This window comes from Gopherus flavomarginatus, chromosome 6 (genome assembly GCF_025201925.1).
Source record: "Gopherus flavomarginatus isolate rGopFla2 chromosome 6, rGopFla2.mat.asm, whole genome shotgun sequence".
NCBI classification, from domain to species: domain Eukaryota; kingdom Metazoa; phylum Chordata; order Testudines; family Testudinidae; genus Gopherus; species Gopherus flavomarginatus.
The window spans coordinates 64,011,138-64,036,286 of NC_066622.1; the positions used below are offsets into that span (position 1 = coordinate 64,011,138).

General features: G+C 46.0%; 1 protein-coding gene across 3 annotated transcripts in view; it reads right to left on the reverse strand.

Moving 5' to 3' along the window:
* Window positions 1-25,149, reverse strand: part of LOC127054199 (zinc finger protein 660-like) — a 65,982-nt gene that overhangs the window by 9,099 nt on the left and 31,734 nt on the right. For 2 of the 3 annotated variants that reach the window (XM_050960212.1, XM_050960210.1), the window contains exons 1-3: window positions 7,528-8,005; window positions 6,870-6,958; window positions 5,943-6,069 (exon numbers count right to left, since the gene is read on the reverse strand). The exons of the other annotated variant lie outside the window; for it this stretch is intronic. In XM_050960212.1, the coding sequence (XP_050816169.1) occupies window positions 5,943-6,069; window positions 6,870-6,911 (169 nt within the window). In that variant the 5' untranslated portion in view covers window positions 6,912-6,958; window positions 7,528-8,005. Of the gene's footprint in view, window positions 1-5,942; window positions 6,070-6,869; window positions 6,959-7,527; window positions 8,006-25,149 lie in introns of those variants that run through there. 3 annotated transcript variants of the gene reach the window in all.

Sequence of the window (25,149 nt, forward strand, 5' to 3'; positions counted from 1 at the left end):
AGACAGAAAGGCCAAGGAACACTAGCCCATGGGATAGTGGGATAGCATTGCTGGATGCTCAGGATATGAGCTGGGGGACCTGGACTTGACTTGCTTCCACACTGCAGAATGATGGAGCTTCCGGGACTTGGGCTCAGAATCACTGCCCTGGCCAGGTCCAAGGGCCTGGGTCCTGAGAGCTTACTGGCCTGAGTCAGATAGATCTGTGTGCAGAAGGAATGGGGGTTGGGCTTGAGCCTGAGTCTGAATCTGAGCTTACACTGCAGTGTAGACACAGCCTCAGCCCTATTTCTCCACACCCCCTGTGACAGTACTGTGTAGTACTGATGAATACTGCCCCCACAGCACAGCATAATACAGGCCATAGAATTACATCCACTTACCAGTGGCTGGCCTGGCCTGGCTATTGGGATACTGACTGTATTACTATGCTGGTTTAGTTTAATAGGGACACTGCAAGGAAAACAAGCAGGAAAGGACGAAGAGTGGCTCAACATGAGACACCCCTTATTAATTGCTTAAGGGTTGATAAGAGAAAATGCCTGAAATATTAGCTTGGAATATTCTACCTCCTGGCTCCAGCCAACTTGTAGAACTGGATTAGCTGAGCAGGGCCATGGCCTGGAGCCAAGAAGATCAAAAGGACTGGAGCAGTTTAAAAAGGGACTCGCTCCCAAAAAGGGAACAGCTGATTAGGTGATAGAGTGAAAGAGGCAGAAACAGGGACCTCACTAGGGAGTCAGCAGACATTAGACCTGCCTAGGTGGCCATCAGGGGACGGTAAGCCTTTAGAATGGCAGGCATGATGAAGCCTATTTGCTATTTTAAAATCCTCTTCTCTCATACTTCTTTCCTCCTGCAAAATCAAACCACAGCAGTGTTTAAGGTGGCTGTTTTGTCACTCTGCACCACTGATCCTAGACTGCAGAACGTGTCACCACTCAGCCTGACCTGCTGGGTAAACATGGCTCATACACAGGGTATTGCAGCTTAGGGCCCAATCCAGGAGCAGGAGAACAGCAGAATTCTACTCCAGAAGGAAAGGCACAAGGCTTGACAGCTGAAGGGGGGCACTCAGAGAGACCAAGAAGGGGAGAGAGGTGCAGCTAGGCCTGTCACTCACTAGGATACTCACTCCCCTTCCTCTTACTGCTCTCAGCTCTTCCCCCACCCACCCCTAGTGTCACAACCGGGATGCAGGCAGTCTGAAAAGGACCTAGGGGTTACAGTGGATGAGATCCTGGATATGAGTCAACAGTGTGCCCTTGTTGTCAAGAAGGTTAATGGCATTTTGGGCTGTATAAGTAGGGGCATTGCCAGCAGATCGAGGGATGTGATCATTCCCCTCCATCTGACATTGGTGAGGCCTCATCTGGAATACTGTGTCCAGTTTTGGGCTCCACACTACAAGAAAGCTGTGATAAAATTGGAAAGAGTCCAGCGGAGGGCAGCAAAAATGATTAGGGGGCTGGAGCACATGACTTATGAGGAGAGGCTGAGGGAACTGGGATTGTTTAGTCTGCAGAAGAGAAGAGTGAGGGGGAATTTGATAGCTTCTTTCAACTACCTGAAAGGATTTTCCAAAGAGGATGGCTCTAGACTGTTCTCAGTGGTACCAGATGACAGAACAAGGAGTAGTCGTCTCAAGTTGCAGTGGGGGAGGTTCAGGTTGGATATTAGGAAAAACTTTTTCACTAGGAGGGTGGTGAAGCACTGGAATGGGTTACCTAGGGAGGTGGTGGAATCTCCTTCCTTAGAGGTTTTTAAGGTCAGGCTTGACAAAGCCCTGGCTGCGATGATTTAGTTGGGGATTGGTCCTGCTTTGAGCGGGGGGTTGGACTACTCTATGATTCTATGACCTAGTGGTCAGACCAGGAATCGGGCATCAGATTGGGTCAGATATCAGGAGGTCGGATGCTGAGACAGGCCAGAGGGCAAAACCAGGAGTCAAGTGCCAGGAGGCAGCAGGGTCAGTTACCATGCAATCAGAGTCAGACAGCTGGAGCAGGTATCACAGGGGAAGCAGCCCTCAGCAGGGGAAACCCAGCTGCAGGGACAATTTCTTGTATTTGTGCTTGGGTTAAGTAGAAGATGGGGACAAATCAGGACCCCTAGCGTTCCACCAATCAGCTGGAATCCTCTGTCAGGGTTTGGCTTCTAGTCTGACAACTGCTGGCAGGTCCCTGGGTGGCAGGTGGAACTTACTAACTGCTAAGAGCCCCATGGACCAGCATTCAAGATCTGTAGTTCTGGGCAGCTGGGGACAGGAGCACCTTCTTGTGTTCTCTCCCTTCCTATCGCCCACAGCCCTGTTTGGTACCCATTCCCCCAAGTCTCCTGCTCCCCACCCACTTCCCATCCCAATATTCATTCTAAATGTTCCTTGTTCCTGCCAAAAAAGTGTCCCCTCCCTCCCACTGCTAGCACCCCCCTTTCCTGGAGCACCTGGCATCCACCCTCCCTTTACTCACACCCTCAACCCTCCCAGCTTCTTGAGCTCCTGATCCAACTTCCTCTCACTGCTCCTAGCCCTCCATGGCACTCAACTCCCTACAGCAGCTGCTTCAAGACATCCCCACTGGCCCCAACCCTCCTGACATAACCTTAGTCCCAGATTTGGACCTTAGCGTCCAAAATATGGGGGTTAGCATGAAAACCTCCAAGCTTAGTTACCAGCTTGGACCTGGTACCTGCTGCCACCACCCAAAAAATTAGAGTGTTTTGGGGCACTCTGGTCCCTCTGAAAAACCTTCCCTGGGGACCCCAAGACCCAAATCCCTTGAGTCTCACAACAAAGGGAAATAATCCTTTTTCCCTTCCCCCCTCCAGGTGCTCCTGAAGAGATACACAGACACAAGCTCTGTGAAACTACACAGAGAGACTCCCCCTCTCTGTTCCCAATCCTGGAAACAAAAAGTACTTTCCTATTCCCCCAGAGGGAATGCAAAATTAGGCTAGCAATCCAACACACAGATCTCCCCTTGACTTTTTTCTCCCACCAATTCCCTGGTGAGTACAGACTCAATTTCCCTGAAGTAAAGAAAAACTCCAACAGGTCTTAAAAGAAAGCTTTATATAAAAAGAAAGAAAAATACAAATGGGCTCTCTGTATTAAGATGATACAATACAGGGTCGATTGCTTAAAAGAATATTGAATAAACAGCCTTATTCAAAAAGAATACAAATCAAAGCACTCCAGCACTTATATTCATGCAAATACCAAAGAAAAAAAACCACAGAACTTACTATCTGATCTCTTTGTCCTTACACTTAGAAACAGAAGACTAGAAAGTAGAACTACTTCTCCAAAGCTCAGAGAAAGCAGGCAGCCAGAAAACAAAGACAAAGACACTCAATTCCCTCCACCCAAAGTTGAAAAAATCCGGTTTCCTGATTGGTCCTCTGGTCAGGTGCTTCAGGTGAAAGAGACATTAACCCTTAGCTATCTGTTTATGACACCTCCCAACTCATAAGAGCGCTTTACCCCAAGCCTTCCTCTCTCCAGCCTGCCACCAGCTGGACCCTGAAGGAGGATTGTGAGGTAGCTTTCTGGAGGTGTATGGAGAGCTCCTCCCAGCAGGAGCAAAAGCATGAAGCAGATAGTTTGAACATTTAACAAGTGAGTGATGGAGGCTGGCATCCCTGGCGGATCACAGGTGGGAGCTGGCATCTCAGTGCTGAATCAGAAATTATACATCAGATGCAGACAAGCTGCGAAAGGATTCACCACTGAAGATGAGCAGCTTAGGTTTGAGGGGACAGAAATGGGGAAACCAATGGAGGGATTCAGAGAGAGGGATGCCATGGATTTACAGAGCATTAGATGCCACAGCCTTTCTACGGTCTCTCTTGGGACTGCTCCCTTTAATGTGCTAGACCCTAAGCTTAGTTCCTGGAGGTCAAGCTCCACATCTCCACTTCTCTGAGTGTGGGCCTAGTGGCAGCACCCCTTTTTCTCACCAGGGCTCTCCAGTGAGTCCAAGAGAGTCCCCTCTCTTTAGGGGGTGATGCAAACAGTAGGTAGCTTCAGCAACGCAAAAGAGGCTCTTCACAACAAGCCAGTATTTATTAGGGAATACAATATTGAAGGGCCCCCTCAGGTTAATCTGAAGCCCAGTTATGTGCAAGAAAATGTTATAAGAGCAAGCTGATTTTGGAAAAAGCTGCTTTAGAGGAGTCTCTGTCTCAAGAACCCTTTGTCAAATAACCCCATCCTTGTGCCACTACCCCTGCTGAGCACTCCCCTGAACAGCAGCACATTTCAAGCCAATCCAAATAAGCATGTGGATTTTAGGGCAGTCAGAATGGTCAGCCTTTAAACAGAAAGCAATGCTGAACTTTAACTATAGCAGAGATGGTGCTCCTCTGTAAAGATTTCCCAAGTCAGCATTAATAGTTGTAGCATTTGGAATTTCAGATCACCATGAGCCAAACAGACACGTCAAAGTGACTGAAATGCACAGGCAGGAAGACCAAGACTCTGTTCAGAGCCAGAGGGTTTTCAGTAATCTGCTCTAACAGAACTGGCTCAAGGGACATGCTGTGGCCATTGATGCTAAGCTACATCCTTGTGTTTGAGTCCTACATCTGACAGCTTCTAGACAGTGTGTGTTGGCAGGAGTTCCTTGTGGAAGTTTTGCTCTGATACCAATATTTCTCAGTTGAGAGCAATATTTTCAAGTGCTCTATAATCCACAGGCAGGCTTTGACCTGGCCTGCACTTAAAAGCTTCACCAGCATAGCTATGTCAGTGAGGGGTGTGAGAAATCACATCCCTATCCCACATAGCTCTGGCAGCAAGAGCTCTGGTGTAGACACAGTTATAGTGTCAACAAAGTCCATTTTAAAAAACATCAAAGACATTAAATGCCCATCAATTTTCTTTATGCAGCGTTTAACATTGCCCAGCACTGCCTCATTTCAAATGTGGCTAAACCTTTGAAAACAAGGAAACAGAGTTAAAGTACACACCACCCTTGCAATGCATCCTTAACTCTGCCCTCACCCGCTAGCCCCGGAGCTGGCAATAGCCATTGGAAATAGCTCAGTAAAGGTGCAAAGGTTTACAAACTACCAGGGGACATGAAGGATTCTCCATCTCTTGAAATCACAATAGGATGCCTTTCTAGAGGATGATTTAGTCAACACAAGGTATTCAGCTCAATAAACTGGTAAGTGGATGTAATTCTATGGCCTGTATTATGCTACAGGTCGGAGTAGATGACCTTTGTCCCTTTTGACCATAAAAATCTCAGTCTATAACAGATATGAGAAAAGACTGGTATTGGGTTCCACCAGCTGCAATACCAGCATTGATCTGCATGCACTTCAGCTATGTGCACTGCGCTAGCTGTAACTGAATAGTGCAGGGATTAATTGGAACAGGTTGGGAGAGATGTAACTGTGATATGAAGAGAGGTGCAAATGAACCTTGAGGGACCAAGTCTGCCTCATTTCAGTGCTGAGTATTATTGACCCAACCTTCAAAGGTGCACAAAGTTGTGTTCTCACCATGGGAATTGTCAGGAGTCTGGTGACATACATGCTAATAGTCTCCGTGAAGGCTCAGTGAAGGCAATGACTCAGAAGGAATCCCCATGGGAAGGGAAAAGGGGTGGTAATGTTTTGCTAGTCTGAGATGCTTCTTGTGCGGTAGACTCTGTGTTTTAACTGTAGCCCTGGGATGGGAGCTTCTGTCTGCTACAATGGAAATGAACCCAAGTTTTCCCTTAGCAAAGAGAAGATGTTAGACTTTGTGCTACGCTGTCATGTGCTCTGTTCCCAAAGTGTTCTGTAGTGGGGAGGGCAGAGCGTTAGCATGTGTGTCACTGGCATGTTGGGCTGTTGCTGAAACAGGGCAGAGTAGAGGTTGCACTGTGGGAGTGACATGAACTTAACTCTTCATTTCCCCTGCTAATAGCTGAGGGGATAGGAATCCTTACCCAGCGAGGTCACATTCTCATAATTCTCCTGCATGACATCTCTGTAGAGGGCTCTCTGAGCAGGGTCCAGCAAAGCCCACTCCTCCCTGGTGAAATACACAGCCACCTCCTCGAAGGTCACCAGCCCCTGAAAGAGCAAGAACCCTCCACTCAATACCTGCTGCCCCAGAGACAGCCCCCTAGTCATGGGGAAGCAGGGCCAGAAAAATGTAAGTTCTGGGAGGCACAGTCCCCATAGTCACACCCCCTCCCTGCTCAGAGAAGCCAGCAGGCATCAGGGTGAGGAGAGAAAGACAGAGCCTCTCGTTCCTCCCAGCAAACAGAGGGGGCAGGGTCTTCACATTCATCAGACACCTATTAGCCAGAGGCTGACGCAGCCAGCCAGGCTGGCAGGGTCCAGGTTCAGCCCCAGGGTAAGAATCCCAAAACCCTCCCTATTGCCAGCAGCAGCATGTGAAGGGACAGGTCATCTCCCCTAAGCAGCAGTGGTGGGTACCCCTTCTTATCTCATCATAGCCTCTGGCTGGCAGGTTCTCGCTCCAGCACTGGGAGCCTGGTAAGTTTTCCCAGCCCTGTCCAGGGGGGTTGTTTCCTGTTCTTCAAATCGTGGATTTTCTATCCCAGTGCCCATGGGTCTGTTCCTGGAATCTAGGCCCAGGTTAAATTAGTTCCAGCAGGTCTGTCACACTCTGTCCATGTTTCCTGTCCCCTCCCAGCTCCAGAGCAAACTGCCCAGGCGCTCTCACCTCCTATGTATTTACTAGGGCAACCAGATAGCAAGTGTGAAAAATCGGGACAGGGAGTGGGGGGTAATAGGCACCTATATAAGACAAAAGCTCAAATATCGGGACTGTCCCTATAAAATCCGGACATCTGGTCACCGTAGTATTTACTGCCCCTGTCCCGGAACTCCTCAACAATCCCTACCTGAACAGGCTCCACTGCAGCCATTCCCCTTCCCTGTCCCATTGGAGGCTGAGCCAAGCCGGCGTGAAACAGGGACAGTCCTCTGCAGCCTGTCAGGGCGAGAAGGGCAGCTTGGGAGATTTCTAAACAGACTTTGCTTAATTCCACATCACAAGTCCCACCAGCTCTTTCCCTGCAGACAGATGTTCCAGACTGTGACATGCTGGGAACAAGCTTTAACCCAGCACAGCCAGAGCTCCTCCACTAGGACTTGAACCCACCACCGAGACATGTTTAAACCCTCCCAGTGACACCGTCTCTGCTAGGAAAGAACAGAACCAAAGGAGGCACTTTGTGGGATTCCCCTGCCACAGCCCCAAGGGAACCAGGGACTGGCTTCTCCTCTCTCTGCACCTCACCTTGCCCACAGGACTGTGAATCTGCAATACACTTGTCAGGGCATGTGACAGATCTGGGCCACTCCCTCCCCACTTATTTCTCCCACTGCCCCTGTCATGCTCTCTCCTCTATCCCCTGCCCCCCTCCCTCTAACTGGGAGAGCCTCATTTTTGGGGTTTTCCCTCGCCCATGGCTGGATCCGCTGCTGCAGGGGCTCCCTGCTCCCAGAAGGGGCTGTTTGTGTAGAGTCAATGTTACCCCTGTCCCCGAGGTCACTTACCTGCAGTCTTCGGCTCAGGACTGGGGTGGGCAGAGCCCGGAGCTGGTTTCCACTGGAGAAAGCCCCCCTCGGGAGTTGCAACGCAGGTCTCCCCCAGCACAGGAGAAGTAGCAGCTACTTAGCCCGGCTCTCTGACCCCAATGCAAACAGCAGCCAGCTCCGCTCTTTGTTCTCCTCGATTGCTGCCTCCTTCCTCCCAGCAGCACCCTCCGCTCCAGCCTGCTCTGCTGCTCCAGCCCCTTCCTGTGTCCCTCAACACCAGCCCGGGCGGCAGAGCTGCGGAGCCGGAGGCTTGTCCTGCTGGAACCCGCCCCGTCTCCGCGCGTCCCAGGAGGAGCTAGTCCAGCTCGCGGGAAGTGACTGGCTCTCCCGGCCAGAGGGGGAAGGGGATATAAAGGGAAAGCAGAGAGAGACTGAGAGGAGCAGACGGAGAAATAAAGGGGGAAGGAGGTGCCCAGCTCCTTTACTGCATCACTCTGGGCTGAGCGTCACAGACCACCCCCCCCCCGCCGCCCCAGGGATCTCACAGGGGCTCTGCCTCATGCCAGGCACGGGCCTCACTGAGTAACTGCGCTGCCGCCGCCCCTCCCCGCGCCTGCTTTGTCACCCCTCCATGGGGGCAGGTCTGCAATTAACGTCTGTGCTTCCAGAGACAGGACCTGTGTCACTTTACCTCGTGGGGAGGCACCAGGGAAACTCACACACTCAGGGACACTGTTCAGATAATAACTAAAGGCTAGAGCTGTTCAAGCAATTAAAAATGTTAATCATGATTAATTGCTCTGTTAAACAATAATTAAATATTTTTGGATGTTTTCTCTCATTTTCAAATACATTGTATTCTGTGTTGTAATTGAAATCAAAGTGTACAGTGCTCATTTTATATTTATTTTTATGACAAATACTTGCACTGTAAAAACCCAAAAGAAATAGTATTTTTCAATTTACCTCATAGAAATACTGTAGTGCAATTTCTTTAGTGTGAAAACTGAATTTACAAATGTAGAGTTATGTACAAAAAAACCTGCACTCAAAAATAAAACTGTGTAAAACTTTAGAGCCTACAAGTTCATTCAGATCTACTTCTTGCTCAGCCAATCGCTCAGACAAACAAGTTTGTTTACATTTACAGGAGACAATGCTGCCTGCTTCTTGTTTACAATGTCACCTGAAAGTGAGAACAGGCATTTGCATGGCACTTTTGTAGCTGGTGTTGCAACATTAAGTGTCATGAATCAACCACCATTCCAGAGGACATGCAACCATGCTGATGACGGGTTCTGCTTGATAATGATCCAAAGCAGTATGGAATGACCCATGTTCATTTTCATCTTCTGAGTCAGATGCCACCAAGAAGATTGATTTTCTTTTTTGGTGGTTCCATTTCTGTAGTTTCCACATTGGATGTTGCTCTTTTAAGACATCTGAAAGCATGCTCCATACCTTGTCCCTCTCAGATTTTGGAAGGCATTTCAGATTCCTTAAACCTTGGGTCGAGTGCTGTAGCTACTTTTAGAAATCTCACAATGGTACCTTCTTTGCGTTTTGTCAGATCTGCAGTGAAAGTGTTCTTAAAACGAACATATGCTGGGTCATCATCCAAGATTGCCATAACATGAAATATATGGCAGAATGCAGGTAAAACAGAGCAGAAGACATACAATTCTCCCCCAAGGAATTCAGTCACAAATTCAGTTAATGCATTATTTTTTTAACAAGCATCATCAGCATGGAAGCATGTCCTCTGTAATGGTGGCCAAAGCACGAAGGGGCATATGAATGTTTAGCAAACCTGGAACGTAAATACCTATCAATGCCATGGTGCCATGTGAACACCTGTTCTCATTTTCAGGTGATATTGTAAATAAGAAGTGGGCAGCACAATCTCCCGTAAATGTAAACAAACTTGTTTGTCTTAGTGATTGGCTGAACAAGAAGTAGGACTGAGTGGACTTGTAGGCGCTGAAGTTTTTACATTTTGTTTTTGTGTGCAGTAATGTAATAAAAAAATCTACATTTGTAAATTGCACTTTCATGATAAACAGATTGCACTACAGTACTTGTATGAGGTGAATTGAAAAATATTTCTTTTATCATTTTTATAGTACAAATATTTGTAATAAAAATAATATACACAGAATACAATATATATAAAAATGTAGAAAAACATTAAAAATATTTAATTAATTTCAATTGGTATTCTATTGTTTAATAATGTGATTAAAACTGTGATTAATCGCAATTAATTTTTTTAATCGTTATTAAAATTTTTTAGTTAATTGCATGAGTTAACTGTGATTAATTGACAGCCCTACTAAAGACACCATTAGTATTGTATTGTCATTATGTTATGCCGGCATGGCCTCTCTGCTGAGCAAGAGATGGCCTGGGCCTGGCAGGTCACTTCCCAGGGGAGAAGAAATCAGTGCCCAGAGTCTGAGTAAATCCCAAGTGAGATTTGCTTTATTTACATGAATATGGCAGCCTTGGAACAGAGGCAAGCAGCACACAGGCAGCCCCCTCCTCCAGAAATCTCAGTGCACACCAATGCCTGGTTCCCCATTACCTGCTCTGGGCCAATCATTGCCCTTGAATGCAGAGAATATAGCAGAACAAACTCTGCTGTCTGCCATATCTTCTCTCTGAGGACAGCTGCATCCCCAAACTCACAACAACCTTGTCCACCAAAGGGACTGAACATTTCCTCACAGGCCAAGCAAAGACCCTGTCTTCCTGTAGTGCTAGCTGGGCCACCTGCTCCCTCCCACACCATAACAATCATCCCTGGAGGGGAAGTGCCAGGAGCTCTTGGGGGAAAGGGGAGTTCAGTCTCCAGAGCCCGTTGAGCCGGGGCTGCTCTGCCAGACTATGGTGCATACAGTTAGTGAGGAGCAAATAGGCCATTTGGGGGATAGTTACTGTGATTCATTGAAGCTCTGTAGTCATGCTCATGTGAAAGTAGAATGAATTATATTGTGAAAATAGAAAGAATTAAAGAAATGCTGTCTGTATCTTTAAGCAAAATTGTTAGAATGCTGCAATCCAGGTGTCAGGAATACAGATATTAACATAGAACAATTGCACCGTTTAAGGGCAATTGGTGAAGTATTAGCCTTAGATCGATAAGAGTTAGTAAGGAAGTAGGATCACGCTGTGCCCCAGGTGAATTTTACTGTTTTGCTTTCTTTGTCCCTTTGTCTAATTCCTGCTCTTTTATCTGTATAAATAAGATAGTTTGTGTCTTGCATGGTGCTCACATTATCTGGATGTTATTAGCAGAGCGCTGTGCTAATAAAACAGAGTGGTCTGACAAACTGTGAGTCTCGAGTCTAACTTTGACACTCAGATGCCCCCTTCAGGCCCCAGATGAGGGGTGGGTCCTACCCATGGTTCCTTTTTCCAAAGCCCCTCCATGTGCTAGGGTTCAGATCTGGGGTTTGTAAGCAGCCTGCCCCCTCCCTCCCCTGCTGAGTCTGCATCTCCAACAGACATGGGGACAGGGATTTCAAACTCAACAGGGAGTTAGGAAAGCGATTTTCCTCACTTTGGGGTCCTGACTTAAAGTAAAACCCCTGAGCACCTCCACCCCTGCTTTCCCTGACCTCCGGCAGGCTTTTTGTTGTCAGAGAACTAGGCATTACTATAGTGGGCCCCCTGTATATTGCCATCAATATACAGAAATTTTACTCCAGGGGGATTCACCAGGCTGTGTGGGGCTGAGATGAGGGGACAGAGGAGACCCCACAAACCAGCTGGAATCCAGCTCTCCCATTTAGTGCTATGAGTGCCCAGAGAACCCCCAGCTGGAGACTGAGGGCTTGGCTACACTTGAGAGTTACAGCGCTGGTGGTGGCTTTACAGCGCTGTAACCTACTCCCCATCCACACTGGCAAGGCACATATAGCGCTGTGTCTCCCTGGCTACAGCGCTGCATGTACTCCACCTCAATGAAGACACTTTGAAATCAGTTTTGAAGTCATATGTTTCAAAAGAATAAACTTGTCCTATATATATACATAACAAAAAATAAAACAAACAATTGCAAATTACAAAATCATGATAAAATGGGAAGTGTCACACCAGACAATTTGATGTCATTGCTAAACCTACTAGCAACTATTAATATTTTCAATTATTTGCGGTCAAAATATAAATTAAATAGCACAATGAACATCTCTCTGCTCAATGTTAACAAAGATAGATGCTGAAGAGCTAGGAATAAGAATAACTTTTTAAAAACTAAACAATTCGAAGGAGCAAAGTTACATTTACAGTGGATGAGAAGAAAGGCAGAACAATTCAGGGAATCAAAACAGAATACAAGACATTTGGGAACTGCAATGAGGCTTTATGCACACAAACGTATAATGGACTCTTTTAAAAACTAAAAGCCTATATGACAATTATATTTTCACTGGGATAGTGGAGAATGTAACATATTTCATTGAATCAAGTCTCCTTTAGCAGCTCAGTACACCATTTCAGCTAGGGAAGAGCTGCTTTGTCCAGGTATTGGGAAGCACTGGGGATTTAAGAACACAGCCCTGGGAAGCGGGAGGTGTGATATACTGTCCTGAAGAGCGGGAGGAGGAGAAGAAAACCCCTCTGTCCCCTAGCGTCTATTTTTGCAAACATTGCAGTTGGTTCACTCTCTCTGGGGTAACTTTTAGCCCGCCTGTCCCTTCCTATTCCAGGTCTCCCTTCTGCCACAGTTTGGCAGAACATCTCATGCCCCTGCCTTCTTATCCCTGGCTCCTATACCCTGCCCCTTGGCCCCTCTCCTTCCCTTACACCAGCTCTTTAACCCTCCAGTTTCGCCCCTGGACAGATTGTGCCCATCCTTCCCCTCTGATTTGCCCCCTCTAGCCCCATGAGCAGCAGCGAGCAGATGGTCACCCCAAGGGAGGCAGAGCAAGGGCAGCAGCTACAGCAAATGTTACTGAGTTGGCAGAGGCATGTTCAGTCCCAGCAAAGTGTCTCATTGTGTTGGGGACCCCTATGGGTACATGCCCCCCTCACTGCCTGGGCTCAGGATCTCCGGTCTCCCCTCCAGGCTAACCATGTCAAGGTTCCTTCCCACCTCTGAACTTTAGGGTACAGATGTGGGGACCTGCATGGACAACTCTAAGCTTAATTACTAGCCTAGATCTGGTATCGCTGCCACCATCCAGAATTTTCAGTGTCTGGATCACTCCCTTTCCACCCAAAACCTTCCCCTCCCTGGGTAGCCTTGACAGACTCCTTCACCAGTTCCCTGGTGAGTCCAGATCCAATCCCTTTGATCTTAAAACAAGGAGAAATTAACCATCCCCCCTCCTTTCTCCCACCAATCCCTGGTGAGTCCAGATCCAGTCTCCTTGGATCTAAAAACAAGGAAAAATCAATCAGGTATTAAGAAAAAGGCTTTTAATTAAAGAAAAGAATGTTAAAAGAAAACCCTCTGGGAGAGATTAGCATACCAGCTACTCTCACAGACAACAGATTCAAAACACAGAGGATGTTCCCCTGGGCACAAATTTAGGTACAGAAAAAAATACCCAAATACCCAATTTGATTCTACCTCTAAAGTAATTTGAAACCTGATGCCAGCCAACATTGAACACTTGGTCAACAGCTCTCTCTGCTGGCAGAGTGAGTGTGTTCATGTCAATATAGTTTGGTCCTGAAACCTTTTCCTCTCCCCAGCTAGCTGTCAGGGGAGAGCACATTCAGACCTGCTTACACCTGTGTGTCACAAACAGGGCCGTCCTTAGGATTTATGGGGCCCTATGCAGTATTAAACAGGTGCCCCTATTCCTGATGGAAGCCTGGGCTTGCAGCCAGAGGGGGATGGGGGTGATGAGGCAGCAAAGGTTACCAAGATCCCCGGTCTGCCTCACGGTGGTGAAAAGTCACAGTTCCCCACAGAAATCCCCGTAACCACTCCCTCATGCAGAATGCACAGCACTGGCACGTTCAACTCTGTGAATACAGCCTCTACCTAAGGACACTTCAGTGCACGCTGAGTGTGCGGGAACCAACCTGCCCTTACCTGCTGTCATAGGCAGTGGGTGAAGCTGCTGCTTGGGGAGACTAGCTAGCTCCCCAGTCCACCTCTTCTGCCTGGGCCCCAACCCATACTCCACTCCTGCTCTGTCCCAGGCCCTGCCCTCTCCTCACTGTCTTCCTCCTCTCTTCCCTCCCACTCCCTGATCACCCCCTTCAGGTCAAATCCAAGAACCCAAATGAAGCAAATGACATTTGAAAAAAACACTCTTCTGCAATTTCTTTCTAAAGAAAATAGAGCATGTTTTCCACTGCATGCCAGATGGGGAAGGCTGGACATGCAATAGGTACCTAATTAAAATCACTAAATCTGGGAACAAAAAATATCAGTCACAGATTTTTTTTTAACATGCCCTGAAGTTTGTCAGAGATTTATTTGCAAAAACTTTGTAGAAGAGGTGAGTCAGCTGTCTTGCTGAATACAACATTAAATATTATGGAATACATGATGCAGCTCTTCTCCGTTTTGCCTTTTCTTAATCAGTATTTGTAAGCTGGTTTTATATTTTAAATGTACTCTTAAGCCTTCATAAAGTAATCATTCCAGATTACTACATATTTAACTCACTGAAACAAAGACATTATTTTAAATTAAACAGTCACAGAGGTTTAGTGTGTTCATAACAATATTCATTGCTTTTAGAAAAAGGGAACACTAATTTACTTTATGTGATCTCCGTAACAATAGACATGTTTATGAAATTTCATCAACTTTAAAAAATGTTTCCAAAGATTTTAGGCATAACACAGGATTGTATATCTTACTTGGTACTGATTTTGCTGGAGGGTTCTCTTAAAACTAGTTCATCAGATAGTCAGAAGTAAAGAAAGGGAAACTCTTTGTCCAGCTATCTGGAAGGAAAGGGGTGTTTGTTGTCCCTTTAAGGGCTTTCTTCAAGGGGCTTGGGCGGGACTGGAAGGGAGAAAGGGATGGACAGAAAGGACAGGAAGACTTTGGAAGCAAGTTTTTTTTTTAACTATAGTAATCAAAATTTAAATGTGTATTTTAGATAAGGGTGGTCTTTTGAAGGGTTTATTTAAAAAACTATATGTCTGAAGATCCAAGCATTTAAGGCTAAAGATGAATGTGCATCTACAAATTTATGCAAGGCTTTTTTTAGAGATGTGATTTTATAATCTTCACCAACTCACTAATGAAATATTTTAAAGCAAATTTTAAACTAAGGTTCTGTAGACTAACGTGTTCTGAGTAAATATTACAGTCATGCACAACTGTTTTTGTCAGTAAATTCAGAAACTGACAGTATATACCTGGGGGTTGGCAAATGCCTGTTAAATGGCTTCATTACCACTTGAATGGCTCTTTAACAGTTTCAGTGTTGTGCTAATAGCTCTCGCAGGCTGGAAGGCTTTTTCACTATTAAGGTACTAGATCCCCTCTGGAGTAAGAGTCACCAAGCTGCAGCAGCTAGCTGTGGGAACCTGCAGGAAGGGTCAGAACAGAGATAGGAAACTCTGGAAGCGTGGATACTAAGACAGATACCCTATGCAGCCGCATATTCTGTGTATGCCTAAGGATGGCCCTGGTCACAAACACCTTGTGAGGGGCCCACCTGGGGCAGGGCCAGTCCTGGGCAGGAAATGCCCCTTCATGTGCCCAGCCCAGGAGCCCTCTGTATCTGCATACGAGCCATGGCTGGGCTTGGAGCCGAGCATAAAGGTTGCTCCAGCCCACAGGCAATGTGGTAGGACTTGGGGCAAAGGGGGAATGCAGGCCGGAGACAGGCAGCGTGGACAATCTCTTGCTGGGAGGGTCATGGTCCCGTCCAGGGTGCTGGAACAATTTGTATAGTGGGGTGCTGATGATGGAAACCATGTTTTTGGTGTCAGTTATTACTACTTCCAGTTAGGTGGTGCAGTAGCTCCCCCAACACTCCTAATTCCAGCACCAATGGGCCCATCTGCCTGTTTGCCCCGTGCCGCAGTCCCCAAGCAACCCATGAGCCAGAGAGAGACTGTCTAGGACTGCAGGGGTCTGGGGTGAAGGGACAGGAGAGTGTCACAGACTGTGAAGAGAGGAGCAGCCCCTGCTGCAGGGTCTGTTTGACTGAGCCAGGGAGTGACTGACTGGTCTCGGGAGCTCCAGGAGGGGACCAGAACCCAGCTCTGATGCAGAGCTTGGAGCCCAGGCTGAGCCCTGAGAACGAGGGGATGGTCGCAGCTGGGGGTGCGTGGGTTTGGGGGGTTCAACGCTGGGGCCCTGGGTGTGACAAATGGCTGGAGCTGGGGACTGAAGAGGCTGTCTGGAGCTGAACATTTTGATGTGTTGCTGGTGGGGACGGGTGTTCAGAACTAGGGGGTTGTGAGGTATTTGGGGTGTCTGTGTGTCCAGGTTCAGCTTCAGCACTTTAGGTGTGTTGGGGGTTGTAGCTGAGACAGCTAGAGGAATGTCTGAAGTTGTTTGTTTGGGATGTAGGTGAAGCCAGGAGCTAGTTGTGGCTGGGGTTTTGGGGTGCACTCTGTCACTTCACCAGGGGCCAGCGTTTTCTCTGGAAAACCTGGTCCCTCTCTCAGCTCTTCCTCAATGAGTTTGAACTAGGCCAAACAAAAACAATGTAAGTGAGTCCCAGGGACTCTGCAGGACAGGATGGGCCCTGTTAGGTCTGCATAAGAATGTAGCACAAAGCCAGTTATGCCAACCTGAACAAAGTTAGGCTAACAGAGGTTTCTGCTAATTCATAAGTGGAAAACACCCGGGAGTTGCCTGTCTCTCAAAGAGTTAGGCAACCATAAGATCAGAAAGGAACAACTCGTTTGAAGAACTGATAAGGAGCCAAGATCCCAGACTCCCAGACTCCCCGGGCAAAACTCCCTGTTTCTGTTCTATGTTTGTTCCTAACTGCTACATTCCTAATTGTTAGTGATTATTAAGGTATTATTAATCAAGTAGATCATTTAATCTTGTAAGACATGAGAATACATGCATGGTAGAAGTTTCTAGTTTTTAATTGTTACGAAAAGGGGGGTTGAGTGCTTAATTGAATAGTCAGTGATGCACAGTGACACGACGAGACTGTCTATATATGCTTAGGTTATTTTGTGAGGCGTAAGCTGGTTCTCTCTGGAGACGAGCTTGCTCTCTATTGTCGTTGTGCACCCTTCAATAAAAAGCATTTGATTGAACCTTGCTGGTGTTGCCTGTCTCTCGCGGTCAGACAACGAACCTTGCCATTTGGGGTACCAGAGTCCCCAACAGCCCTGAAATCTGGCAGCTGGGAGGCTGTTTGTAGCAGTTGGTAACTTAGCCCCTCCAGCAGGCACCGCCAGAGCGCCTTGCCTATCTGCAAAAAGAGAGAGGCAGCCAAAGGCGAGGAGGAGCAGCAAAGCGAGGAGCTGCTGGTAGGTGCCCAGGGCCCCTGCCTCTCAGGTTTGCCTGGGATCACAGTGCCCTGAGTGACATGGTGAATGCAGTGACCATCCTGCTAGCCTCAGCCAGGAAACCATCCTCACGGGAGCCCAGGGGGAGTGCAGGGTCAGACGTGTGGGGACCATTATAAATGTAGGGTGCAAAAGGCTGCTGGGCAGGCAAGTGTCAGTCTGTGTTTTCGCCCAGAGAGACCCGGCCCACGGCTGTTTGGATGTTACAATGGACAAATAGGCGGTGGTGCCAAGGGATGGTGTGAAAGTAGAATGAATTATATAGTAAGAATAGAAAGGATTAAAGAAATGCTGTCTGTACCTTTAAGAAAAACTGTTGGAATGCTGCAATCCAGGTGTCAGGAATACAGACATTCACATAGAACAATTGCACCATTTAAGGGCAATTGGTGAAGTATTAGCCTCAGATCCATAAAGAGTTAGTAAGGAAGTAGGATATGCATGCTGTGCCCCAGGTGAATTTTACAGTTTTGCTTTCTTTGTTCCTTTGTCTGATTCCCGCTCTTTTATCTGTATAAATAAGACTGTTTTGGCCTTGCATGGCCGCTCACATATTCTGAATGTTATTGGCAGAGCGCTGTGCTAATAAAACAGAGTGGTCTGACAAATTGTGAGTCCTGATTCTAACTTTGACAATTTGGAGGTTCCACCGAGATGGCAAACGTCTTCACTGGGGCTGTGTGATTCCTGACTGTTTTTGTGGGATGACCGTGGCAGCCGGCACCTGGGCATTTGGCCCAAGCGGTCCCCCACTAGAGCGGAAAGGTGCACAGCCACAGTGAGGTCTACGCCATCGAACCTGTTGGTTCCCACTCTGTTCTGGTAGGGATCCCGGGATCTGACATCAGGAATCTGGTCAGGTAATTATTTCTGTGTTTTGTCCGGACTGAGGACTGTCCTGTCTCTGTGTCTATCTGTCCTCTTGTGGAGTGTTTGAGTCTGGGTGCCGTCTCTGTCTGGGGATCGGCCGACCAAGGGGTTCCTGTCCCCGCGGTCTGAGTGAGTGAAATCTGCACAATTGCAGCCGCACCACACCTTGGGTAAAACCCTTAGTGTGAAAGCAAGGGCAATTGAGGCAGTAGCCTGTGGGCTCCTTTTATGTGTTGCAGCAGGCATCGCTCTGACAAACCTGAATTTCCTTCTTGTGTGATTGGTGTGTGAAAGTCCTCCTGTACTGGTAACCAGACGTCTAAGTCGGGACAGTTCCCTAAATGAACGCCGGCTCATTTTATGTATTTAGGATGGGTCCAGACTCCTGTAAAAAGGGTCAAGACTCCTGTAAATTTCTGGGAAAATGGTCTAGGCTAACTCAGGGGGATCCCAAAACTCAGTGGCCACTGTTAAAATCTTGGAACAAAGACTGAGTGGACGTCTTAAAGGACAAACTCGGCCAACCTAAAACTAAATTGGCTAAAGGAGAGGTTAATTGTTTCATGCAGTGGTGGGAAGAGGCAAATCATAGGTGGACAAAATCAAAACTGGCCTCTCTCACTTATTCAAATAATAAGTTAAAAGCTTTATTAAAAGCCTCCTCTCCCACCACTAGACCGAGCGCTCCCCTTTACCCCGTTCTCCAAACCCCGGATCGATCCAAACCCCTTCATACTCCTATCTCATTGTAAAAAGGACAAAAAGTCCCTTGTTCTGTTCCCCTTTGTTGTCTGCCTCAGAAACTGATTCTTTATAGTGTCCCACTACCAATTCAGCAAGGTTGGGGGCGGGGGGGGGGGCTCCTCAACTAGCCCCCATCCTTCCTGGTCCCTTTCCTTGAACATTTCTTTCAAAATTGTGAAATGACCACAATATCATTCACAAACGGTTCATTGAAAAAAGCAGGATCGGGCCCAGACAAGCAGGCAAGCAACAGAAAAGAAACAGGTTGAAAGCCCTAAGGGAATAGTGTCAGGAGTAAAAAAAAGTAGTAAGTGCAGGCATGAACCCCTGGAACAATACTTAAAAGGGTGAAATCTAAGGTGATAAAGGTGTCATTTTGGAACATAAACAAGTGATTTAAGAAAAGAGAGTGAAAAGTTAACTATAGAGGCTGGACAGAATTAAGCAGTTAAACTTTGTGGAAAATGTTAAAAAGGACCATGTTAAAGAGAGAGAATTCTTGGTTTCTTTGCAGACATTCTGAAGGGAAAATGGGCCCTTTTCCAGAAGAGTGCCTGTAAATAATCCTTATATATATACAGCTATGCAAAAACAAAGCAGTGTAAAAAAAAATGTTAAGGAAAAGAAAATGTGTATGTATCTATTTGTCTGTGTATGTAAAGTTCTAAGAATCTAAACCAACACATCTGGTTTGTAAAACTACTGTTTTGTAGGTGTAAGATAAATTGATTTTGTTTTTGTTTTTAATGCCACTAAAAATTCATTTGACTCTTTGATTCAAAGTTGCAAAACTGACAGACCTTTTTGCAAGACACAGGTAATTAGTGTTGTTTGGCTTTGGGATTTAGCATTTAACCCTTAAGGGGTAACTTGATTCTTTACAAAAATTAAAATGTTTTTAAATAAAGACCAAGTCATGGCTGCAATAGGGCAGTCAGAATCAGGAGAATAGGTAGAGATTCTGGAGTCTTTTTGTTTGTTTGGTTTGTTTTTTTTGTAACAATAGCAGATAAGAGCTGTAATGACAGAATAAGAAGTTAACAGTGACCCTCTGAAGCAACAGCAGAGGTGAGGTGCACAAAACAAAAAGAAGCAATGTTAAAAACACTGAGCCTTAAAATGACTATGTGTAATCAGACTGTCACTTTAATAAAAGTACATGAAAACTCTGTAAAAACAAAACAAAGTTATACCTTATGTAAAAATTAATATGGCTAATGTTTTTGAAAAGTTATAGTATAGAAAGAATGTGCATTTTCCGTAGGACATGTGCAGCGTATATTGTAGAAAGGGATGTAAAAAAAAAATGCAAATGAAACATGCTGCTGAATTAAAATCCTATTAGGGCTCCAAAAAGAGCCGCAATAGGCTGTGTTTTCTTTTTCAGATCCCTGTGTGTTAAAACAGAGTCTCTGAGCTCTGCTGATGGCTTTGAATCCAAAAGCCTAGCCTGTGTTGATGCAAATTACCTAACTGATAAAGAAAGGTGAAAACTGCCAGCACAAATGAAGCTGCAAATAAAGAACATACCTGGTCAGCAAACAAACTGCCTACATAAAAGGCATGGTATAACAAGATACCTTTAATAAATTTGATGCTAATGTTACTGTTAATATTAAACATTAAAATAACTTTAATGTTAGTGAGTACCCCTGTAACAACTTGTAGTGTGTATGATTTTTGGAAAAATCCTTTAAAGTAATATGGTAATGATGCTTCTCAGCTATTACCTGTGAATAAACTTAAAGCTTAACACAGCAGGGAAAACATTACAAACTTGGTCTGCTATATAAGAGGCAAAACTTGAGGTACACCACCTCATGAATTTAATAACTAAACAGTGAAATAATTTTTGCATAACCCTTAAAATGTAGAAGCCATTAAAACCTGGCCTGCCTTAAAAAAAAAAAACACACACAGGAAAATATGGGGGTAATTCCTCTGTTTTGCCTGCAGTCAGGAAGGGTATTTGTAAAAGAATGAAATCTTTAAGCAATAATCAATGCCACCCCAAAAGGGGTAGAAAACTGTTCTTTTTGTCTTTCAGATAATCCAAAGTACTGTATAATGGACTATGTGTATGTGTTAATTCTTGGGGAAAAGTGTTTAAAAAGTGCTAGCAACCCACCAGAAGACAAATGTAAATGTAATGTAAGTACTGTGTTTACCAATAATCACATTTACTATTTGCCACAACAACAACAACAAAAGAGTCTCCGCTTATTGTAAGCACTGATTTAGCTGAGTTCTCTATCAACCTTGGCATTAAATGGCAAACAGTTACCAATCATCTGTTAAAAGGTAAAAAGGTAACATGGCTCCTAAAAAAAATAAAAACAAAAATGTGGAAAACTGAACTGTTCATATTATACACGCAAATGGGGACATGTTAAAAATTGCCACTGCATAAAAGCATAACAGCTTACCATTGGTATAACATTTTCTGGATGGTCTCCCACAACTACTGGCATACTAATATTACTACCCTAATTGTTTTTGGTTTTACATTGTATGTGTTTAATTGAAATGTTTAAAATGTGCTGGTGGATAAAACAAATGTATGTAAAGCTAAAGCCACAGGCCCAAATCACCTCCCAGTATTTTCTATTACGTGGACTAAATAAGAAGTGACACTGGCGATTAATAATCTTAGTGTCAAAAGGGGGATATGTAGGAGCAGGATTTTATAATATCCCATAAGAATTAAAGTATAATTTGATTTCATCCTGCTAGTCACTATTTTTAAATAGCAGAAAGAAATGACCCCCTGGGACTATAGGATTCTGTTTTCCCATATGCATTACAAATTGGGCCCTCTCTAACTCTTTGTTTTAAGATTTAGGTAGTAAGAGACAGGATTCTCTATTGTGTCTGTGTTAAGTAAATTAGAGAAACATTGAAGGCCTGGGTCTCAATGTAAATTGTCTTAGTTATCAATTGTAAAACTTAGCAAGGTTTAATTTGCAATGCTTTTTTTGTTCTATATAAAATACTACTGTTTGTATTCTCAAATCTATTTGTGTGAATGAGGAATGTATGCATCAGGAAAAGATAAGGTGTGAAGGCCATTGTTACAGCCAGAGTCAAGGGACGGCTGTTAAACTGTCTGGCATCTCAGAGTGGATACATGCTTCGCAGTGTAAGAATGCACAGACCCCAGTGAACCAATCACCACCTCAGGACCACGCAGAGTCAATTTTTTTGACTCCAGAAGAAGATGTAGAGGAACAGCCTGCAATACCTTACAATCTACGCTCTCGTAAGGGTTGCCAGAAGCAGATGACTACATAAAGCAAGGCCCAAGAAGAAGCAGTAGTGAGCCAAGCGCCTGCTGCCTGGTGGACATAAAACTGTGAGTGCAGTTCCCTCAGTTGAGGTTGTCAGAACCAGAAGGGCCTTGCCTCCAACATGCAGCTCTGGTAGCGCCTGTTCCTCAGCTGCTGGTATCTTAAGGTCTGGGGTGCACACAATGACAATTCTTTTATCCAGCAGCAAGTGTGGATAGCTCAGACCCTTATTATTTCTAAATGCTGGGTCTGCAGCCACATCCCAGCCCACTCTCAAACTGGTGTTCCTGTCCTGGCTATCCCACTCAATTCTCCAGACCTCACTGGAGGACCTTGTCCGTTTAACACAATATGGAACAGTCATGACACCTGGGAAGAGGCTATTGGCAGTTCCTTTACCCCACTTGGGGGAGCAATACACCAGGCAAAAAGGCTCCTAAGTAGTTAAATAATGGCAAATAAAACCAGAGAAAGTTTAAGAGCCCTGGCCAAGGAAACAGAGGCGATCGGACAGGTGGCCCTCCAGAACCATCAGGCATTGGACATAGTGCTCGCGGCCAAAGGAGGGACCTGTGCTCTCACTGGAAAACAATGTTGTATGTTTATACAATACCAATAAGGTAATAGATCGCTATAGCCACTTAGAACAAATCGCATATCTTCCTCATGAAGAGCTGAGTTCTTTATGGAAGTGGCTAAGTAACCTGTTCAATTTCTCTGGCATAGGAAACTGGTTGTTTCAGGGAGCCCTAACTATCCTGTTTGAAATCTTAGTGATTTTTGTATGCTTTCAGTTAATCTGTTGTATCCAGAATTGTGTCACCCAGATGACTGCCCCAAAACAGAGTGCTAATATAATGATTTTGAATATCACTGATGAACAAAAAGATAAGAAACGGTTAATTTGTGGAACCCAGTAATTGTTGGTCATGGCGTGCGCTTGACCAAAAGGAGGGATTGTGAAAGTAGAATGAATTATATAGTAAGAATAGAAAGGATTAAAGAAATGCTGTCTGTACCTTTAAGAAAAACTGTTGGAATGCTGCAATCCAGGTATCAGGAATACAGACATTCACATAGAACAATTGCACCATTTAAGGGCAATTGGTGAAGTATTAGCCTCAGATCCATAAAGAGTTAGTAAGGAAGTAGGATATGCATGCTGTGCCCCAGGTGAATTTTACAGTTTTGCTTTCTTTGTTCCTTTGTCTGATTCCCGCTCTTTTATCTGTATAAATAAGACTGTTTTGGCCTTGCATGGCCGCTCACATATTCTGAATGTTATTGGCAGAGCGCTGTGCTAATAAAACAGAGTGGTCTGACAAATTGTGAGTCCTGATTCTAACTTTGACAATGGTCATGCAGACACCTGACCAATGCTTCAAAATTGTTGTTTGTTTCCCGATGTTGGGATGTAGTTGGTTGTGCATGATTTTGTCTGCGCCTGGGAGGTCTGTTGCGGTTGTTTCCCACTATCATAAGGTCTGGACTGGGGCCAGTGATATTGTTGTGCACAGGGTCTCTGATAAGGTTGATACCGTTGTCTCCTGGGAGGAGATGGGTACATCCCCAGTGTGCGCAGAGGACCTTACAGTCTTTCATGGTGTGAAGGACTTCATCAGTTTTTTTGGAAAAAAGTTTATCTTTATCAAAGGGAAGGTCTTCCACTTTGGTCTGCAGATCTTTGGGATACTAGAGACAGACAGCCAGGAAGACCTGTGCATCACCACCGCATTGGCGGTAGTGTGGGCTGCTGTGTCCACCATGTCCAGGATGCTTGTAGTGCCGTCCAAGACATCAGTTGACCTTTGACAAGGACTGATTTAAAGTCTGCTCTTCTGTCCTCCAAGATATGGGAGGTAAAATCAAAGAGCTTGTTGTAGCTGTCGAAGTCATAGCTTGCGAGGAGGGCAGAGTAATTTGCAATTCTGAATTGCAGAGTGGAGGAGGTGTAAACCTTGCAGCTCAGGAGGTCAAGCCATTTGAGGTCCTTGTCTTGCGGAGTGGGCTGGTATTGTGGCTGTTTTGTTCTGTGCATGGCTGCATCCACCACAAGAGAGTTGGATTGTGGGTGGGAAAATAAGAAATCTATGTCCTTAGCAGGTACATAATATTTACGTTCGGCCTTTTTGCATGTTGGTGGGATGGAGGCAGGGGTCTGCTGTAGAGTGCAGTGGGTTCCAGGAGAGCTTCATTTATGAGTAGCACGATCTTTGAGGGCGCAGAGGATTGGAGGATTTTGAGGAGTCTGTGTTGTGTCTCCTGCACTTTCTCTAAAGGAATGTCCTGGCTGAATGCCACCATCTTGAAAAGTTCCTGTAATTGCTTAAAATTGTCCATGTTCTGTGGAAGTGGTGGCATGAGAGCTTCATCTGCAGCTGATGGGAAGTTAGGAGCAGGTGATTCAGGGAAAGGTTTGTAGCCCACACCTTCAAGGGGGAGTTCAGGAGCTCTAGATGTAGATGGAGCTGGAGATAGAGGTGCAGAGCAGACTTGTGGCCTGGTGGAGGGTCTACAAGGAGGAGTGGCAGCAGGGGCCGAGCAAGAGTACCACTGAGGCCACTGCATAGGGTAGGAAAGGTGGGACCCTGTCCATGGGAGGACAAAGTAGAGAAACTGAGGCTGGTTCTTGTGAGGTGCAGTGCCTTGAGATAGATATGGCTCCGGTCGGGGAGGAGAGTCAGGCGGGAAAAACTCTGCCTGCTGCTGCATGTCATTCTCACTGTCAGTGAGGGAGGCCAGGTCGGGTGGTTAGAGTGGCTGTTCAAAGAGTGAGTGCTCGGTTTGTAGGAGAGGAGAGTCAGGCTCTGGGGCCACAGAGATGTCCACTTGATTAAAAACTGTTGCTGCTCCGTGGGCTGCAGTGCTGTGGGTTGTGGAGTGGGAGCCAATGTCTGCAGCGATTTTTGCTTAGCTGACGGCTACTTATAGGTGCCCTGTGGAGGTTCTGCGTCTGCTGCGGGGGGTCATCGTCAGGCTCAGTGCTGATGTTCTTGTTGGCACCAGGGTGGAATGCGCCGCTGCTACCGGGTCCATCCTCGGTGCCAGCGGGACTGGTGCCGAGGAGAGCTGCCCGCTGTGGGAAGTCGGGTCCCTGCTTCTGTGCCCCATATGAGCCATGGCTGAGGTGCTGGGGCAGTCAGAGGCACTGGATTTTCACGCTATCAGCACTGGGGGGAGAGGTTGAGGCTTCCTGCCTCTTTGCTTGAGAGGGAGACGCCGCACTCCTGGTTGGTTCTGACCTAGCAAGGGAGTGTGAGGGAGAGGGTTTACTTGT